The sequence below is a fragment of the Anticarsia gemmatalis genome, chromosome 1, assembly GCF_050436995.1.
Source record: "Anticarsia gemmatalis isolate Benzon Research Colony breed Stoneville strain chromosome 1, ilAntGemm2 primary, whole genome shotgun sequence".
Classification (NCBI taxonomy): Eukaryota; Metazoa; Arthropoda; class Insecta; order Lepidoptera; family Erebidae; genus Anticarsia; species Anticarsia gemmatalis.
Window position 1 is genome coordinate 5,118,406 of NC_134745.1, and position 19,743 is coordinate 5,138,148.

General features: G+C 36.9%; 3 protein-coding genes across 7 annotated transcripts; 2 read left to right on the forward strand and 1 right to left on the reverse strand.

The window, feature by feature from the left end:
* Positions 1 to 306: 306 nt before the first annotated feature.
* On the forward strand, positions 307 to 9,763 carry LOC142972810 (uncharacterized). 5 transcript variants are annotated; one of them, XM_076114122.1, is made up of 8 exons: positions 307 to 511; positions 2,934 to 3,149; positions 3,696 to 4,172; positions 4,534 to 4,721; positions 5,417 to 6,167; positions 6,445 to 6,573; positions 6,929 to 7,063; positions 8,566 to 9,763. In XM_076114122.1, the coding sequence occupies exons 2-8, from the start codon at positions 2,939 to 2,941 to the stop codon at positions 8,718 to 8,720; spliced, it is 2,046 nt and encodes a 681-aa protein (XP_075970237.1). In that variant the 5' UTR covers positions 307 to 511; positions 2,934 to 2,938; the 3' UTR covers positions 8,721 to 9,763. The 5 variants fall into 5 exon arrangements, with proteins under 5 accessions (XP_075970237.1, XP_075970272.1, XP_075970263.1 ...); XM_076114157.1 differs by having other exon boundaries at positions 6,944 to 7,063; XM_076114148.1 differs by having other exon boundaries at positions 4,549 to 4,721.
* A 3-nt stretch (positions 9,764 to 9,766) lies between these two features.
* On the reverse strand, positions 9,767 to 11,870 carry Rrp42 (exosome complex component Rrp42). The gene is made up of 6 exons (XM_076114225.1): positions 11,695 to 11,870; positions 11,251 to 11,447; positions 10,904 to 11,069; positions 10,453 to 10,632; positions 10,124 to 10,347; positions 9,767 to 9,905 (listed from the first exon to the last, which is right to left on the reverse strand). The coding sequence occupies exons 1-6, from the start codon at positions 11,749 to 11,751 to the stop codon at positions 9,803 to 9,805; spliced, it is 927 nt and encodes a 308-aa protein (XP_075970340.1). The 5' UTR covers positions 11,752 to 11,870; the 3' UTR covers positions 9,767 to 9,802.
* Positions 11,871 to 13,278: 1,408 nt separating this feature from the next.
* Positions 13,279 to 19,675, forward strand: LOC142972832 (sodium-coupled monocarboxylate transporter 1-like). Its single transcript, XM_076114172.1, has 14 exons — positions 13,279 to 13,721; positions 14,235 to 14,394; positions 14,760 to 14,825; positions 14,910 to 14,961; positions 15,095 to 15,162; positions 15,545 to 15,699; positions 16,729 to 16,869; positions 17,255 to 17,363; positions 17,439 to 17,548; positions 17,652 to 17,794; positions 17,901 to 18,028; positions 18,357 to 18,529; positions 18,849 to 19,074; positions 19,560 to 19,675. Exons 1-14 carry the CDS (start codon positions 13,510 to 13,512, stop codon positions 19,626 to 19,628), a joined length of 1,812 nt encoding a protein of 603 aa, XP_075970287.1. The 5' UTR covers positions 13,279 to 13,509; the 3' UTR covers positions 19,629 to 19,675.
* Positions 19,676 to 19,743: the final 68 nt, after the last annotated feature.

The window sequence follows — 19,743 nt, forward strand, 5'->3', positions numbered from 1 at the left end:
TTTGGGACTCATTTGATGCCCATGGATGGATTGAGTTTGTAAATAGCGCTATAGTAAGTAATAGTAGTATAAGTACAAGTAAAAGAGATAATAATAAACAACTTAAAAAAGTGTAATAGCGTGAAATGAAACGTAAGAGCGCGTTGCGCTCTAAATTATTCATACTAGTTAACATACTTTTTAAAACAAAAAAAATATAGAAGCAATTTTGTGCGTGTTAGAGCAAGAGCAAAGATTTATTGATGCAACAAATAGTACCAGTGGTGAAATGAACCGCGTTCGATGACTATTTATTTTGACAGCTGTATTGCACAACAAAGTACGAAAATGATGTTTTGTTTTTCTCAAATGTTCTATTGATCGGTGAATCATATTCATAATATTTTGAAGTCGTATATATGTGCGGCCGCACTCGTCCACAAGCATTTAGTAAGAAAATTTCTTGAAAGTACGACGCATTTCTGTGTTGTCTTCAATATTTAAAAGTGATTCGAGAACGTACATAGAGTTGGTAAGTTTATTGTATGAATTTTATATTTTGTTGAAGCTAGTTCAAGTGAAGTTCGAGTTTGCGCCCTGCGCACTTTGTTTTGGGCGACGCCGCGACGCTTTTATCGATCTAATCGGTGTTGGAAGTGCAAATCAAAATGGCCTCTAGTCAGTAACTAGGAAAGGGCTCGCAGTTTAATAGTACTACTGTGCAATAACGCGTATTTTTACCTTCAGCTGGTAAGAATTTGATATATTAGCTATTGTGTTATTATTATTTAATGTTTTCAACCTTACTTATCTTAAATTTCAGTAGATATTGGATTTTTATATTCTGAGTTTTTATGCAATTATTTTATTTAAGCTGAGCTATGTGTAATACACAGTGCAAATATTTCCCGGCTAGATATTTCACTGTTAAATAAAGACACCACCTGTTTAAAGCCTATAAGAGTCCTCTAAGAGCTGAATACTAGAGAATAAAATCCTATAAGAAAGGAATATTCACCTTTAAAAGTTTATTGACCTAAAATGAACATAGGCAGTTCATTGGTGGATTATTATTGCATTATAAAATACATTCAACAAATTTGTCAGTATTTACTTTTTCTTGGTGAGCTATTGCCGTTGAATGAGTTTATTCCATCCACAGTTAATTTGTTTGCTAATAAAAGTACTAACTAACGGCATACTTAATAATATTTACTTTTGGGATACAGTTAGCAGCCCGCCCCAGCTACACCCGACTTTTGCCGGGGGAACTTTAGCAACTTCTAATCTAAACCGTTTCTGAAGAACTTCTCTATGTCATGGTGAAAACCGCATAAAATTCCGTTCAGTACATTTTTTCTTTATCACAAACAGATTGAGACAGACATGGTGAGGTGATCTATTTAATAATATATTTTATTAGAATTGGGGGATGCTGGCTGCTGAGCTCTAGCTTTTGCACTTTGAAATTTAATTATCCGGATGAGGTATCTTTTTTGATAAAAAGAGAAAGTACCAACCAGAAATTCTGATGCCATCATTACTTAGGTTAAAAACCCTGCTTTAATGTGATAGCTCCCAAATAACTCATTTGATGCCCATTGTCTCTTCTCCTAGTATAAATGGATCTATTTTAACTGTGAATATGCAGATATTAGCTTTTTATAGATCTAAAATTAAATTTTCCTTTGTTGTGCTGAATTTCACTACTCCATTTTGTTATTACATCCCCAGTGTAGTCTGTATATTTTGCTTAGTCATTGTCTTCTAGGGCCTATTCTATTATGTGTATCTATTGAAGTGCCATTAAGTGTACAAAAATAACACAAAGTACTGCACAAAGCCAGATATACTAAATTTAGAAACAATTCTGGATTTTCTAGACACAAACATATGATTAATTTTTAAATCAGAACATATACGAAGGGTCACTGTAGATACGCTACTTTAAGCGTTGGCGATCGCTATCGGTATCGGAATCGTGCATATTCGCGCCGGTTCGGAAGTTGCATCGAGATTTCATCTTGTTTCGTACATGCAAAATCGATCGGGCGGAACCCAGACGTGCGCGAAGTGTAGCTTTCAACCGCTTCGGCAGAGCGTTTCAACCGCCGCGTTCGGCGTTTTTAAGTGTTAGTGCGTACAGGAAAATTTCGGTGTTTGAAAAAGTAGCTACATTGAGTGACTCTAAGCTCTAAAACAGTTTCCTTGTGTGTGTTAACATTGATTATAATTCTGATGCAGTTTCGCTGTACGAATTGAAACAACTCTGTCGTCGCAAATAAAAATACTCGAAAAGATTCACAGAAATATATCGAAATTTAAACATAAGGTACCTACTATAGTCATATATTACATTCCAAAAATAAACTTGATCTGGTATTCGAATCTCAAGCCAAAAATGTCGGCTAAGAATAGCGTAAATTGTTTTTGTCTCGGCAATTTTTTGCAGTTTAAGTAATTAATTAAAGACGCGAACGCGAAGTTTAATGAGTGATTTGCCGGTCTTTTGCGTGTCATGATTTTCTTTAAGACTTCTTACAATTTATTAATTAACTATTAAGAGCTAGTTGAAATAGGTAAAGTTAACGATAATAATTATTGGACTTATTGATGGTAGATTTTATTAGAGATTTCTCAGATTCTCGTATCGGGGGTGTATATTCATAGTTAGCTACGTTAGTCGGGGCGTGGCACATGGCGCGGCGATCAATTCTGTACCTGTCTGTACTTCAAAAGTTGTATATTGAGGTATAGTGCACCAGGGCTAGAAATCGATCAAAAGAAACAAAACCACACGTGATTGTTTGACATTCTTAATAAGAACCTATTATAATTAAAAAAAACAATCGAAAGCTTCACGCAAGTCGAAATGTATATTACTGATTGTTTGTTTTGTTAGGCAAACATAACACGAATAAAATCTATAGTTCGAAAAATATTTGTCCTCACAGCTTGTATGTCTGAACCTACATCTACTACTTCTACAATAACCATGGAAGGAGAAGTCCCGTTTAAGGTGTATACCTTCTGGAGGGAGGGCGAGAAGCCAGAAGTCAGGAGGTTTGGCGTGGAGAAGGGTTTGGTTGAGAGCTACTACTTCCTCAACCAGAAGCTTCTGGAATTGTACCCTGGTCTGAAGGACAAGGTGTACACTGTGTCTTGGAAAGGTAAGAGCAATATAAATAGCAACAACTTCTTTTGTTTTCATACCCTTTTAATTACGTGTTGAGAACTGACAGTCTCAATATTATTGTGCTTGATTTTATACAGAGTAGAGTCAATCAAAAGTATGTTCAGTTTTACTGATGTGTAGGAGAACTTGTGTAATTCTCTCCAGAAAGAAAGTGACTCATTTAAGGATTTGACAAAAATGTGTAATTATCTCCAGAATGTGACTAACAACGTAATGATTTGACGACATAGGTACGATCTTTGGATAGTTCAAGTTATTGCGTTAAATTAAATTCTGACTAAACTAGAAAAGTGTAAAGTCATGGTGGTCATTGGGAAAATTTACAACGAAAGTGTGACAAACCTATCTATAGTTAAAATCAGTTCAACCGTATTTATTATCAACACCAGTTATGTTTTTCGGCGGGTATAGTAGTTAACATAATTAATTCAGTAGCTAATTAACAATCAAGTTGCCCTTGAGATTTACTATTTGTTGGCACATACATTTATTAAATAAACTTATCTCTTCGCGTAATTAGACGAGGAGGGCGATGATGTCGCCATCTCTTCGGACCAGGAGTTGGTGACGGCGCTCCGCCTCATGAAGTGTGAGTCCTTCAAGCTCTATGTCTTCTGCAAGAGAGAGCCTACTAGGGAGATCAGGAGGGAACCTAAGAGGCTTATTAGGGTTGAGCCTAAGAAGGAAGATGGTAGCGCGGCACCGAGGCCTGATGCTAACGCCGCACCAAGACCTGCTGCTAGCGCTGTACCGAGGCAGGCCGCTACCACCGCGGCACCTGCCGCCTCCTCGGCACCTGCTGCCTCCTCGGCACCTGCTGCCACTGCGCCACCTGCTGCTACTGCGGCACCGGCTCCCGCAGCTGCACCTTCGGCTTCGAAGCCTGCAGCCAACGCCGCCCCGAGGCCCGCTCCTAACGCGTCATCCAAGCCTGATGAATGCAACCTTTACGTGAGCGCGGTCCGTGTGCCCGGAGGAGGTGCTAATGTGCATATAAGTAAGTAATTTAAATAGATACTTTTATCACATTTAATTTACACGTATATTTCATTACAGTATTAAATTCTAATATCTCGAGTGTCTTATCAAAGCTTTGCTATTATCTACGGCTGACTGAAAATAATTAGATTATTTATTTATGTATTATAACATAATATTTAAGTAGGCGCTTAGTCATCTTTGTCTCAATTAAAATCAATTTATACATGGTTGTAATCATAACGAACTCTAGAAGCCCTTCATTATTGGTATCATCCCTGAACACATTTAATAACAATACGGGAAAATAATGGTGGAAGTTAGACTATAAATACATTTCCACTGTTATTTTTGATACGATTTTTCCCTATTTCTGTAAGGTGACAATTTCATAGCTAACATCCCTGGTCTTCACTGCGGTGTTGTATGCGACAACTGCGATAAGGCTATCGTCGGTTTTCGCTACAAGTGCACTGCCTGCGATGACTTTGACCTGTGCTCGCAATGCGAGGCGGCCGGCTGCCATCCGGACCACTGCATGGTGCGAGTGCCCACTCCGGCTATGCCAGTAAGTATTACTAAGTATACATACAATAAAAAATAATTGCGTGTAAACGGGATGTGTAATATCCGCTTATTCAAGGATATACGTTTGTTTTAGTTTGATAGAGGCTGGTGTCTCTTTAAAAAAAGATTATCATAGGGGTCTGCACTATAGACATAGAATACAAGGCAGACTTAATCAACTATTTTGAAGAGCTTAACAGTTTGCTCCAAGTGGAAATCAAGCTAACAGCATTTTGTGCAACAGTGGTGGAGTTACCCAAATTAAACTACTTCGCCATACATTCACTTTCTTTGTTTATTCAAGAAACCGTACGTTGAAACATGGCCAAATGTTATCATTGCAAGATTAGTATTGAGATAGTGAGTCTATTTTAAAAGTGGGGGAATAACCGCAATGTTTCTGATACGCAATCTTTCAAGCACAAATTATAGTGACATAGTGTAGAGGTTGTGTAAATATAACTTTCCTAGGCACATCTTGAGCTTTTAAATCAGCCTTACTGTCTTATTTAACAATACTCTGTCTTATTTAGGCTCTGCTATAAGTTAAGCTTAAATCTGTTCTTCATCGGACTACGGAATGTCCCAATAATACTTAGCCTTGCAAAGTAAACGCAAACACGTCCAAATGATAGGTTATAGTTCTCGGCCGTTCAATTGAATGCTCAAAATTGACACAATTATTTGTTTTGCTAGCGCACCTTGATCAAGGCGGCTGTGAAGAGGTCTCGTCATTTCTTGAAGTCCTATGCCGTTCACAACATCAATGAAGAATGTACCACCAAGCGTCGTCGCGAGAAGAGCGGTGACAGGAAGTTCCGCCCCCACCACGGGCCCCATGTTGGTGACCCCCATCGTCGTGCTCGCACCAGCTGGCTCGAGACCTTCACCACCTACATGAACGAGTTCGCCAACCTCGCCGGCGATATTGGTCTCAACGATGACCCCAGCCCTCCTGAACAACCCAAGGAGCCTCAGGCAAACGCTGCCGCCGGAGCTGAAGCTCCGAATACTGGGACCCAAGCCGGGCCGAGCACCACCCAGGCCAACTCGCAGTGCCCATTTGTACCCCGTACATCTGTTAATTTCAAGAACCTTCTCCAAATGTTCTTGCAAGATCTGCAGACTAACGTCGCTGCTGCATCACAGGCTTGTGATATGGAGATGGGGCAAGGAGACAGGAAGGCCCCTGAGGCTGAGAAAGCTCCTGTTAACGCGGAGCCTCAGCCCGAGACTTCGGCCAATATGGAGACGTCAATGAAGTCTGATGTCTCGGTTAAGTCCGAGCCTGCTGTGGCCAAGCCGGCGGCTCCCGTCAGGTCCGCTTCGGTGAAGTCCGATACTTCGCTCCTCTCTGATAACTCTTTCGCTTCGAGCGTGAATGCTGATATGAGGGATGCCTCCCCGGAGAAGGCCGATGATTGGACCATGATTAATAATGACAAAGGTATAACATTTTATTAATGATTTATTTTTATCTAGCCTTCAGTCGCGCTTATGTTATGAAAATTGTTATCGATATGAATAATGAGTCATTATATCCGTTTACTTGTGGATTTACGATGTACTTACATCGGCTTTGTGTTTACATTTACTTCATAAATATACTTACGTGTAAAACAACGAAATTATTTTTTATCTGCCAGTATACATTTTTGTCGTCTATTTATTATCTCACAACAGACAGATACATATTGGTAATAATGAAATAACTTCCATCTTAGATTTGATGAGCGCCAGCATCCCGACCGAGCTGGTCGCTCCGATTGGCTTCAACTTGCCTGAAGAGTTCCAAGAGCGCGTGAAGATCAGCGAGGGAGGACTCTACCCTCCCCTCAATACTTCTACTGCTGGTAAATATACTTATATTCTTAACAAAATGTACAATATAATAATTTAGTCACATAGTTACATAAAATTTACGTTCGTTTAGCTTTAAATGTTTAGTGTAACAGGTGTCATGTACAAACCACATCTTCCTTAAACAATAAATACATAATACGCAGATTATGATTGTCCTCATTTGCACATTTCTAACTACTGGAAAGTTAATATTAGTCTCAAATACATATAGGACTAATGCACCTTACATTTTACGATTTTGTACAATTCATTTGGATCGCGCTTGTTTTTGTTGGTCATAGACTATTGCATCGCATGTTTATGTCGCTCATTATCCATCAATATTGATGAAAGCTGAACATTTAGTGTTGAATCCTAAAGTGCCGGAGGTGAAGCCGGCCGCGCCACCTAGCGCCCCGGAGGCCGAGGCCGCCGCCAAGCCTGCTCAGGAGACTCCGAAGCCGAAACCACAGCAGCCACAACAACGTGCCCACCATGCTAGTAAGTTATTTCTATATCCTATCCACAATTTGAAACTCCTGAATCACCAATATTTTTTAATAACTTAGCATAATTATGTAGATTGCAATTACTGCCTCTGTGGCGCAGTGGTTTAGGTTGTCACGCCGTAGCTTCAGGAGGTTGGGTCGGGTTCGATTCCCACACGGTACCATTATTATTATTTGTGCGATCCACAATAGGTTGTTATGGGTCTGGTTGTGCTTTGTGTATGTTTGTAAAAGTCCCCGCGACACAAGAGCAAACCAAAGAGCGGAAGGTGCCTTAAAAAAAAAAGAAAATTTTACAAATAACTTTGCTACACAATAGTTTATAGTTATCTGCTTGCTCGTGTTTCGTACTTGCCTCACTCCTCTCTTGATATCGTAATAGCGTTGTCTATTAATGTGACTACCATACACGTTTTACCAAATCCAACATATAGTTAAATCAACCACAAAAACTCTATAGCTAAAAAATAGTATTCGAATCTACCTCATTAAAAACGTGTGAGTTAATTGATTTCATTTATTTATCGAAAATAGCGTCATAAGTATTTGTATTGATGATTTATTTACGTAAAAACTTGTAAGTAGGTACTCTGTACCTACAGATTAAAATAAATCGCTTGCTTTCCGCTTTTTGGGTCAATAATAGATATGCTCACGGATAATAAGTATGATACACCGAAGTATGATTCATCACACAAATAACATGCGTATATAATTATATTATAAATAAATGCGATTGTCAAAGTAGGTCGAATTAATACACCGTGATTCTTGATTGCACAATATTTTATAAGTTTTCTTCTCTTAAAAAATATTTCCGCGTTGAGTCTTGTGTCGTTACTAATATGAAAATAACTTGTGAGTAATGTAGGACCACGCCAAATATATTTTTTTTGTTTTGTTCTCGAATTGTTCCCAACCGACCTGTACTATCTTGAATCTATACTAATATTATAAAGCTGAAGAGTTTGTTTGTTTGTTTGAACGCGCTAATCTCAGGAACTACTGGTCCGATTTGAAAAATTCTTTCAGTGTTAGATAGCCCAGTTATTGAGGAAGGCTATAGACTATATAACATCACGCTACAGTCATTAGCAGCGGAGTAGCAACGAAAAATGTTACAAAAACGTGGAAAATTTTGACTCATTCTCTTAAGTGACGCAAGCGAAGTTGCGCGGGTCAGCTAGTGAATTATAATTATGTCCGTCAATTCTTTTTATATCGTTCGTTCTCTGTTCTTGAGAACTGGGAATGAGTTTAAGACTGTCCTTATATTGTAGTACTATTTATACTTACATTATCGATAAATAGGAGTTTAATTAATACATGTTTCATTATACCCCGCTTGTTCGGTCAATCGCTTTAAGTCTTACGTAGCATAAGAAGCACAGGTCAGATCCGTGTTGTTTAAGTACTCAAATCTCGAACATAGTCTAGCGAACTTATCTATTTAATGCGTATCATACCATAACATGAAATATGTATTTTTAACAGAGCCCCATATTGAAGCGGCTATCAACCAAATGCTGGCCATGGGCTTCACCAACGATGGTGGCTGGCTGACTCAGCTCCTTGAGAGCAAGGACGGCAACATTGCCGCGGTGCTGGACCTGCTCACTCCAGTCAACCCCATGAACCCCAAGAAGTAAACGAAGAAGAGAAAGTTTTTCTTGCCATTCGGCCTATTATCATTATCAATGTTAGTATTAGGACTCGTGGGAAATGGAACCTGCCAAGTGACGTCATGTAATGCGAATTTGTGAAAAGAAGAGACTGCAACGGAACGTAACCGTCAATTGAGTATTTAGAAAGTAAACTTTATTGTAATAACGTAAAGCTCCTTTTACGTAAAATTTGACTGAAATTTCCAAATTTTGAAAACGTATTATGAACTTTACGAATTCTATAAAGAAGGTTTTGCTGTAAGCGTATACGGGATGGAAGCCTTTCAGTAAAGGTGACAGGGTGTTGACTAAAATCAAAGTGTAAGGTTGGCAATGTTCACTTATTTCTCACGTTTGTAATCGTCAAGTTTTAAAATCTTATAATTATCAAAGTAATTGAACTATAATTAAATGTGGTAATTTTATTGGAACGATCATGACTTTTGAACTGAATCGTGAATCGATTACAAACGTAATGCTAGGTATCCAACAGGTAGAAATGCAAGTCATTCAGTATGTCTTATTATTATATCCCCACTAGTATATGGGTGAATGTAGTAAGTTTAATCATCTTTAGTAATAGTTTATCTTAGTATTATATAAACAGCTCTAGCGGATTCGGGCGAAACACGGCAAACAGCCCCAAAAGTATCTGAATTCGTCGCTCTTACACAATAAGCGGCTCTTGCCCCAAGCATTTTAAATTATCAGACAAACGAACGAGAGTTTTTTGGATCCGCCTCTAATAGCCAGTATAGCCACCTTACATTTTACGTAGTATAGGTGTTTTTCTAAGTGTCTATATAATAATTAACATTCCTGATATATTCAAGTTTGTCTTGAATTCTTCATCAAGTTATAATACTTGAAGTAGTTGTCGCTCTAAATTCTGAAGGGTAGTTACATGTGATATTTGGTTATGATTTGATCATACTTTGTAGTTTAGTGATTAGAAACATTAATTTATATTTTGTGATCGTATGTACTCTTATTGTATTGAATCTATACTAATAAAGGATAAAAAGTAATATTGTGTTTCATTTAAACAAATTTCCTTAGCCATACATTTATTTCAAAAATCCATATGAATGTTTTTTTAGTGTAACATTTTCTTTTCTCTCGCGTACTAGAGCCTTGCCTAAAGCTTTGTCGAGTAACTTTGCTGCAACACTGAAATAACAAAAAAGAAATCGTTAACATTATTTTAAATCCTTGCCAAAGTTAGACTACAATGGGGAAAGTATTGTTGCTAAGAACCCAGATATTTATGAATAGACATTTTTATTTCTTATGTAATTGTTTTGACTCAATTGATGGGATTTAGCAACTAATCAGACAGCATTAAACTTAAGTCTGAAAAAACATTTACTTTATGTATTGTTACTAACATTCCCTGGGTGATGGCATTCTTCAAAGTCTTAGGAGCTAAACTGCCAGGTCCACTCAAGTCGATAGTGGTGAATTTTCCCTCTGTGTCTGTTAGTTCCACATTCTTGTCACTGTAACAGCTAGGGTTACCAGTGATTCCTACTACAACTGATATCACGCTGCATCGTTCTTCTTCTGCTGATGGATCTACTACATATTTCTCACCAATTTTACATAGTGTGATCTGAAATAAGATCTGACTTTTTTAACAACTGTACAAAGTTTTGAACATGACACACAAAGTATTCAAATCAAAGTTTAGAATAAACATATGATTTGTTCATCTTACCAATAGTGGTGCAGAACCAACATCAAGGAGTTTACAGTCATATGGGTCGTCAGACAGCTGCAAATCTACATTCCCTCCATCAAGGAGTGCAGCTTTCACAAATGGTATCCGCGTATTAAACAAGGCAGCTTTGACTGCTAGAGACACTGCATCACATAGATTACCTCCACATTCTAATATCTGAAAAGTAAATATAATTTAAAACACTCATTAACTTGCTAATAAAAATTTGGTGGGCGGGGGTCACCTTCTGTAATGAGGGAGGGGTTAGACTAACCTTGCTAGCCAAGAGAGGCTTCGGATAACTAGCCATTACTTTAAAAAAAAAATGAGAAATAGAGAATATCCTTTCTACAAGAGATAGACAGACAAAATATTACAAAACAAAAAGTATCTTCAGAGGTCTTGAAAAGACAATTGAATATCTAACTGTAATGAGTTTTTTGCTCACCAAGATATCTACATAAAGCTTCCAGCATTGCTTGCCTTCAAATATACACAGTTGTTTCAAACTGAAAGCTTGTGATGAGTGATAATTCCTCTGCATCAAGTTTGATATACTTATGGCTAATTGTTCACCACCTCGGCCCTCAAACTCTGGAGTTGCATTGGCTGAACTACAAAGAAACATAGATGTAACAAACAAAAATATATATAATATCAGTGATGACTTTCAGAGCCTTATAATAGACAATAATCTATATTAACTAGATCTTAATATTATTATTATCTGCATCAAATAGTTATAATTGTATGTACACTATACAACCATCATTGCCATTTCGCATAGGCACTTACCAATCAACAAAGAACTCAATTTTTCCTTCTTTAGGTTTATCAGGCTTTGGCACATCAATTTCTGTTTTAACTCCCACTAGTATATCTGTGTTTGCGAGGCGGAGTCGCGCTGATCCGTTAGCATGGCTCACGACATCAGTCTCCAATTCCATAGGCCTGTAGTCGATGTTTGACCTGCCGTCTGAACGATAATCATCCTGTTAACAAGTAAAACAACAATATAGTAGGACAAAAACAAAATTCCATTAAACATCGCCTGCCTGATAAACCCAAGTTAACAAATGATGCTAGTTGTTTCTTGTTAGTAATGCAAAAAGAAATAGTGTTCTAACAAACGTCCGTTATTGCGTATTATTAAGAAATACTGCTTCAGTTTTATGTGAGATAAATAAATCAAATTATAAAGTTAGTGTTTAGAGTGTAGGTTAGGAATTGTGCACTCACTTGTACGCCGTGAATAATGAAAACTTTTTCTGTAGAACTAAGTAAAACTCCTGCCATTTGAAAGTTTAAATTAGCCTTAGTTTTGAATGGTATATAATATATTAGTAGCTAAAATTAATTGTTTGTTTTGGTTGTTCGGATGCTCAACGTCTTTATTCACGTTTGTCTTAGCTGTCACTTTTATTATTATGACAGGAAAGGATCCGTTTAAAAATGTATTATCTACAACTTTGTGTTTTTTTTTCATCACATCTTGCATGATGCCTCATATAATCTTAATAAATATGTAACAAAAATAAAAAAATATATTTTTTTTTAATTAAATTGTATTATATATTATGACATACATACCAATATCGTGACATCTTGCGCCAAATCGTGGAATCAAAATTATCACAACTGTATGCATAGCGACATCTGTTGGTGTGTTTATAAACTAGTACATGTTCAACGTTTTTTCTATTCTCTAGCAGATGTCGCTAATCAAAAAGTTATAATTATTTTTCAGTAGATGGCGCTACCAATACTAAATATGTACCACTATTCGCCACAAGATGTCAAGAATTACAATGAAGAATATTTTTTTGTCAAGGAAACACGAATATTTTTACGAAATATTATGTGATACAACTGCTTTGTCTCGCCTTTAGAAATATGACCTACCGAAGTAGGGATTATTGATTGGGACAAATGAAGCATAACTAAGTTGAGCTGCTGTGATTTATCATTCAGCACAAAACTGCAATTCGGACTAAGATTCTGTAATCTATACTACTTTGTTTGTTTGTTTGTTTGTTTGAACGCGCTAATCTCAGGAACTACTGGTCCGATTTGAAAAATTCTTTAAGTGTTAGATAGCCCATTTATCGAAGAAGGCTATAGGCTATATAACATCACGCTACGGTCATTAGGAGCGGAGTAGCAACGAAAAATGTTACAAAAACGGGGAAAATTTTGACCCATTCTCTTAGGTGACGCAAGCGAAGTTGCGCGGGTCAGCTAGTCTTAATATATTTTGCATCTCATTTTTAAAAGTAAAATAGTTCTTTGATTAACACACAGACAACACCAAGAAGCGAAATCGAAACTGAAGAATAAACGTTCAACATCCCCGCCATAACCAAATCTATGTACCTACCTAATTGAATTGAAATTATACTGTACCTATCATGTGTTGTTATATGCAGTGTGTTTATTAAATTACGAGATAAAAAAAAGATATATTACGCAAACTGAATACAATTAAATACCTACAAGCGTGTGTTTTTAAATTCTTGTAAATACTGTCGATGGCAGAAAATACTTCGAGCTATCATCAATTACACAACGTTAGTAACATTACTCATACCATTACCATTTTAAGGTCTAAAACGAATAATTTGTAGTAACTTGTCTTTGCAAGAGAAGGGCAGAATCACGACAAGAGCAAAGGCATTTCAAAACACAAAATTAACATACGGAGTAATTTGCGGAAGCGTTTACTGCAACCTACACGTTAAAGTACAAGTGAGTTCCCGATTCGCTCCTGGACTCGACATACCATTGGGGGGCGATCTCGCAACATCCTCTTTTAAATTGCGAGTTATCGTAATTGTTTCATTGTACCAGATTGAGCTTACATCTAGACGGACTCATGCATTTGAATGTTGGGTGCCTTTAACGCTACGCATATGGATATGATACTAGCTATTTATTTCAATCACTAGGCCCACCGGTCAGCTGTCTTTGTTATTAAAACACGAGAAAATTCGCAAAATTGAAGTGTTTTGTTAGAAACTGTTATGGTTTTGTGATTGGTCGCTATTGTTTGACATCATGGGGGAAATGCACGGCGATGTGAGTGAGTTGACGCATTTGATGCAGAGATTCTCTTGGGTGGACTATGTGGTGTTTGTGTTCATGTTGGCAATCAGCGCTGTGGTCGGAGTCTACTGGGGCTTCATGAAGAAACAGACCACACAGGCCGATTACTTGCTCGGTGGACGGAATATGAAAGTGGTTCCAGTTTCCATGTCTTTAGTGGCAAGGTAAGTTGGTAGTAGAATAAATCTTTGCATCGATTTTCGAGTCATTAACACCTTGTCCTTTGGGTGTGTTTTGGTTAACTATCAAAGATTCAATAAAATGCAATACAATGACAACATGTATTACGCAGCTCCGTAGTAACATTCAATTCGTATTACTTGATAACGGCAAATAATTTTCTTGATCAAATCTAGAGTTACTTATGAAAGGAGCCTCTCAACATAACTCAGTAATTTATTGTTTTATGTTAGAAAGAGGACAATAGGATAAATAGTACAATATTTTACATAAACTGTTTGTAAAATGTGTTATACGCTTAATGTATAGGAGTCATTGGGACTTTCCGGTGGTTTCAATAAGGTTTTTGTGATTGCTCTTTTTTTAAAACGTACTGTATACAGTAATAGAGTGTGTTTATGCAAATTATTAAGTTTATTGTCAGGTTAACGGCGTGAACTCGACCTCTTTCTGACATCGAATTTACTTCATTTAAAGCTATATTTCTTTGTTTACAGTTTTGTATCGGGAATCACATTACTGGGCTCTCCAACAGAAGTTTACATGCATGGAACGCAGTACGCATATATTATTGGAGCTATATTTCTTATGTCACTGATCATGACGCAGGTGTATTTACCTGTGTTTCACAAACTCAGGATCACATCTAACTACGAGGTAAAGAAAGCAACCGTTTGAAGAAACATAAATAGTAACACAAGAAACAAAATTCATACTGAAAACTCATGAAAATATCGATTTAGTTAGCAATAATTTCATTCAATTTCACTTTAAACTTTTAACGGTTAGTTTTTTCATCAAACGTAACAGCTAAAGTATAGGTTTAGGTTAAAAATCACAGTCCAATTTGATTCTTCACGAATTTACTGATAGCATAGTTTTATGAAGAAACAAAATTGCCTTTACTACACAAATGTCAAATGAAAGTCAATAGTTTTAGCGGTTGCTTTAGATATGTATGAAGAAATGTCTAAGAAGAAATGGTCGTTAGTTATTATGCAATATTTTTTTATTTATTTCAGTACTTATCGATACGATTCGACAACAGAGTAAGATTGTTTGGCTCGATCCTATTCGCTTGCACCTTGGTAAGTACTTTGACTTTGTTTGACCCGTAGCTAATCTTTGTCAGTTTTGAGTTGCGTTTAAACTGTGAACATCTTGGTTTTCAGATAGGCTGGTTACCGATCGTTATATATGTTCCAGCATTGGCATTTAATCAAGGTATGTTAGCAGTACCTACACCTTATGAACAAATTCAACAACAGTACCTACTTACGCCCTAAGGACAAAAATGCTTGGTTACAATTTACTTAAGTCTTTTGAGGATACAATTTTAATTATATTTTGGTTGCAGTTACTGGAGTTGATATTCACGTAATCACGCCAATTGTGTGTTTGGTATGCATATTTTATACAAGTGCTGTGAGTATACTAATTTCTTGTAGTGTGAAAATATTCATCTTTTATCCTAAATCATAATTATGAACTGTATCCTTGCAACTTAGTTGTTGTTGATGAATTCAGATTAATGAAGGTTAAGTCATTTTACCATTATCACTAAATCATAGAATTTATCTCAGCAAATTCGGGCCACAAGTAAACTTTGATAACTGGAAAATAATTGTCAATCGAAAACATTCAAATTAAGACGTAATGGAAATCAGACTTCAATCATAATTATCATCAAATAGGCCTTTTGAGCCACGGACGAAAATGCACTAATTTTAACTGATGCCACCTTAATCATATGCAATAGATAAATATAGGCCAATGATGATGAATTATATTTAACGAATGTTTTCAGGGTGGATTACAAGCGGTAGTTTGGACGGATGTTATCCAAATTACGGCAATGTTTGGAGCTATGGCCTTGGTCGCAATAAAAGGGACCATCGACGTCGGCGGCATCGGCGTTGTTTGGCAGAGAAACATGGACAGCGAAAGGATTGAACTGCCGAAGTATGTATAGAATCGAAAAGTTTGCGCATAAATATTAGGTCGGGGAAAAGTCTATTCGCATTATAGTATGTATGGACTTGTAATAAAATCTCTTTGGCTTCAAGAATTACAAATGAGTGCACGGTTCATTAGGTTTCTTTCAGTGAGCTCGTGAGGTTCTCAAATATCGAGCTTTTTTGTTATAAGTAAGTAAGTTCATACATACTATAGTACGAAAAGACTTTTTCCCCGACCTAATATAAACCTTTTATTAGTCTGCAACATAATCTTGAAATCAATCTTAAGATAAATGACTTTGAAAAAAAATACCGCATAATTGACCAACCATGTGTTTATCAAAACGGTATCATGGCACGATTCTATCGTGACAAGATTCTGTCATGTAAAGTATAGATAATATATCGTTTTCAATTATGATTAGAGTAATTTTTTGCAACAGTGAAGAAGCTTTTACACTAGTAGTGATTGTTACTATAACAATAACTATATGAAATATAATACCCATCATCACAATAAGTGCATACATCCTTGTTATCTATCCCGATTGCTTTGAATACTCGACACCCACTACAAAATTGCTCATATTTATTGAAAACGTTTATATAGAAAATGGGACAATGTGATTCTATAGAAGCACCTAGCATTGTCCCATTTAGGAAGGTCAGTAGGTCACTTGATAACTATAATTCACTCCCTAAAGATCGCATTTATAGGTTTACCTCTAGACTTAATTTACACCCAGAACTGGCTGACCCACGCAACTTCGCCTGCGTCACTTAAGAGGGAATGGGTCGTAAATTTTCCCGGTTCTGTAACATTTTTTACTGGTACTCTGCTCCTAATGGTCGTAGCGTGATGGTATAAAGCATAAAGCCTTCCTCAATAAATAAGCTATCAAACTCTAAAATATTTTATTAATTCGCACCAGTAGTTCCCGCGATTAGCCCGTTCAACCAAACAAACAAGCTACAAAGATTTAATACATTTTGAATGCATCGAGCTATTTTATTGATCACATTTTGTTTCCAGTTGGGATCCAAATCCTCTGACCAGACACACGATTTGGAGTCTGGTGGTAGGTGGTACAATCTACTGGCTCCAGGCTAATGCTGTTAATCAAACTATGATTCAGAGATACCTTGCATTACCGACTTTACGTGGCGCTAAATGGTAAGTACTAAGCACTAAACAAATTAAGCTATTCAAACTTCAAGTGATATACAAAATTAAAGTCAAAAAGAGCTACAGTCAACATGGGTAACTTTGAATGATTTGGGTAACATTGTCAGTGGGAATTTGAACTAGTTTCGATTATTTTTTCATATGAAACCAGCATAAGTGAAAGTTTGCAAAACTAAAATAAACCTATATCAATTGTGAGTTCATATTCCCACTGTCATATGTTACCCAAATCATTCAAAGTTACTCAAATTTACCTTACTTTTTTTCCATAAATTGATGTTATTCCTTGTTATGTAAGGTATATACTTACATAACAAGGAATTTGTTGTACTTTGTCTTAACTCGATTATCTTATCAATGACTATGTTTTCAGGGCAGTCTTTCTATTTTGTATTGGTATATCGTTCCTCTATTGTTTCTGCCTGTACTGTGGTCTGTTGATCTACGCCAGATTCCATGACTGTGATCCTTTGCAGACAAAGGTAAGAATCTTTCAACATAAATAAACTAGTTTCCGCTACAGTTCGTCTCCATTTCATGGTTATTGATGTTTCTAGTTGGCAAAAGCGAAGGATCAACTTCTTCCTCTCTTGGTAATGGATGTGCTTGGAGATATTCCAGGCTTGCCAGGAGTCTTCGTTGCTGGAATCTTTAGTGCCGCTTTAAGGTAAAAGTCTATAATATCTAGCATTGGGTATTTAATTCGGGATTATTACACAATTTACATTTTTTCACTGATATATGTGCTTTTATTATTGTTTCGTTTCCAGTTCCCTGTCCACAAGTTTAAACTCAATGTCGGCGGTAGTTCTAGAAGATTTCTACAAGCCGTTCTATACCAAGCAACTATCAGACAGACAGACTACGTGGCTCATGAGGGGTGTCGTCATACTCCTGGGCACTCTTTGTGTAGGTAAATAATTACTTTTATATTTAAAAACTCACCTTTTTGAATTGTTAATCAATGAAAGAATTGAGAAATATTGTCGTCATTAACATAAAAAAATTTATTTCACCAGGTTTAGTGTTTATTGTGGAGAAAATGGGAACAATCTTGCAGTTGACGATGACGCTTGAATCAATGACGATGGGTCCACAACTTGGTGTGTTTACGATGGGTATTCTCATGCCATGGGTTGATGCAACGGTAAGTTTTCATTTTAGTACATTTTTAGAAGAACGCACGGATCCGTAGCGCAGTGGTTTAGTTGGTGACCTCGCCACTCGGATCGAGAAGTCGTGGATTCGATTCTCACACGGAAATAATATTTGTGCGATCGACAAATTGTATTTTCGGGTCTGGTTTTACTTTATGTCTGTTGTTTGTATGTTTGTAAAACGGCCCCGCGGCACTTAGAAATTTTATTAGTTGTCTTTTTTAAATACTTAAACAAAAAAAATCTTCTTGACCTTCTCTTTGCTTCTAGGTTTGCTGATCAGAAAACCAAGAAATAAATGCTATGATTTTATTACAGGGTGCCCTAGTTGGCGGTGTAAGTGGTCTAGCAGTCATGTCCTATTGGTGTCTGACGTCACAACTGGCCATCGCTCGAGGTGAAATCATTCATCCACACAAGTCCCTCACTACTGTTGGATGCCAGTACAATTTTACCGCAGTTGATCATGTTGTGAATGATCACGTTTTTAGGTAAGACGTAATAAACAAGAGGTAATTTTTTTCCTAAGAAATTATTCAGTCGTCGTTTAGTCGCATTCATGGTTTAGAACCAAAGTGTAGTTTTCTCCTAAACTATTACTGTTCCACTCCTGGGCAAGAGTCTCCTCCCAAACGAAGGAAGGGTTAAGCCTTGTGTCAACCATGCTGGTCAAGTGCGGGTTAGGGACTACTCATCATATAATTCGAATCAAAATATTTTTATACCATAATTTGAAAAGACATCCTTTTATCATTCATCATTTGTACCACTAATATCATAATCATAATTTAGTCTTACATCCTCTTACAGTGAGGAAGTGAATCCCGTCCTACGCGTGTCATACATGTGGTATACCCTCGCTGGTATGTTGGTGAGCATGTGCGTCGGCGCAGTGGTGTCGAGGATCAACCGCGCTCGAGGAGTGCCCTACGTGCCGCCGGCGCCCACGCTGCTAGCGCCACAACTAAGAAGATTGTACAAGGACCCTCCACATCCTAGCGATGAACCTTATATTAGAGCTTATGGACAGAATAAGGTCAGTATCATTACTCGAAAGTCCAAATACATATGATTTTATTCTCATCTGCACTTAGGGCACTGAAACGAAATATGAGAGAGAAGTACTCTCTAGCCCAGCAGTTAAGGTCGTGGCGTCTCTTATGTGAGAGGTCGTGAGCTCAATTCCTACTCGGAATAATAATTTGTGCGACCCACAAATAGTCGTTTCGAGTCCGGTTGCAATTTGTGTCCGTTATTTGTATGTTTGAAGAAGTCCCCGCGACACAAGTGCAATTCTAAGTACGGGAGTCCTTTTACAAATAGATAATGAAATTATGTCGCACTGTCAATACTCATTAATCTAACATGATGGATAGCACCAGATGCTAATTATTATCGTGCTATCTTTTATACCGATAAACAACTTTTTAAGGAAATAATAATACTCCTCGTTTGTGGAATGTTATCATAAAATAATTATTATAATCGTTGTAATCACAGTTTATTTGTTTTCCTTTTCAGGAAGCCTGCCATGCGAATTCTACCTCAATAAACATGAAGCCGATATCTGAATGTGAAGAAATTAGCTGATTATTGAATACAGAGCAAAATTATAAAATAAATTATTTTCGATTTTATTCGTTTGTATGAATTTATAATCACCTTGCTTAGGTACCTATAATCAATGGTATCTAATACTAAAACA

Coding starts and splice junctions, on each gene's coding strand:
- Rrp42 (XM_076114225.1), bottom strand. CDS start 11,751: ATGGCAGGAGTTTTACTTAGTTCTACAGAAAAAGTTTTCATTATTCAC. Junction 11,070..11,250: donor ATTGAGTTCTTTGTTGATTG/GTAAGTGCCTAT, acceptor GTTTCTTTGTAG/TTCAGCCAATGCAACTCCAG. Junction 10,633..10,903: donor AGCTTTATGTAGATATCTTG/GTGAGCAAAAAA, acceptor TTTACTTTTCAG/ATATTAGAATGTGGAGGTAA.
- LOC142972832 (XM_076114172.1), top strand. CDS start 13,510: ATGGGGGAAATGCACGGCGATGTGAGTGAGTTGACGCATTTGATGCAG. Junction 14,826..14,909: donor TCCTATTCGCTTGCACCTTG/GTAAGTACTTTG, acceptor CTTGGTTTTCAG/ATAGGCTGGTTACCGATCGT. Junction 16,870..17,254: donor ACTTTACGTGGCGCTAAATG/GTAAGTACTAAG, acceptor CTATGTTTTCAG/GGCAGTCTTTCTATTTTGTA.
- LOC142972810 (XM_076114122.1), top strand. CDS start 2,939: ATGTCTGAACCTACATCTACTACTTCTACAATAACCATGGAAGGAGAA. Junction 3,150..3,695: donor GTACACTGTGTCTTGGAAAG/GTAAGAGCAATA, acceptor TCGCGTAATTAG/ACGAGGAGGGCGATGATGTC. Junction 6,574..6,928: donor CCTCAATACTTCTACTGCTG/GTAAATATACTT, acceptor CTGAACATTTAG/TGTTGAATCCTAAAGTGCCG.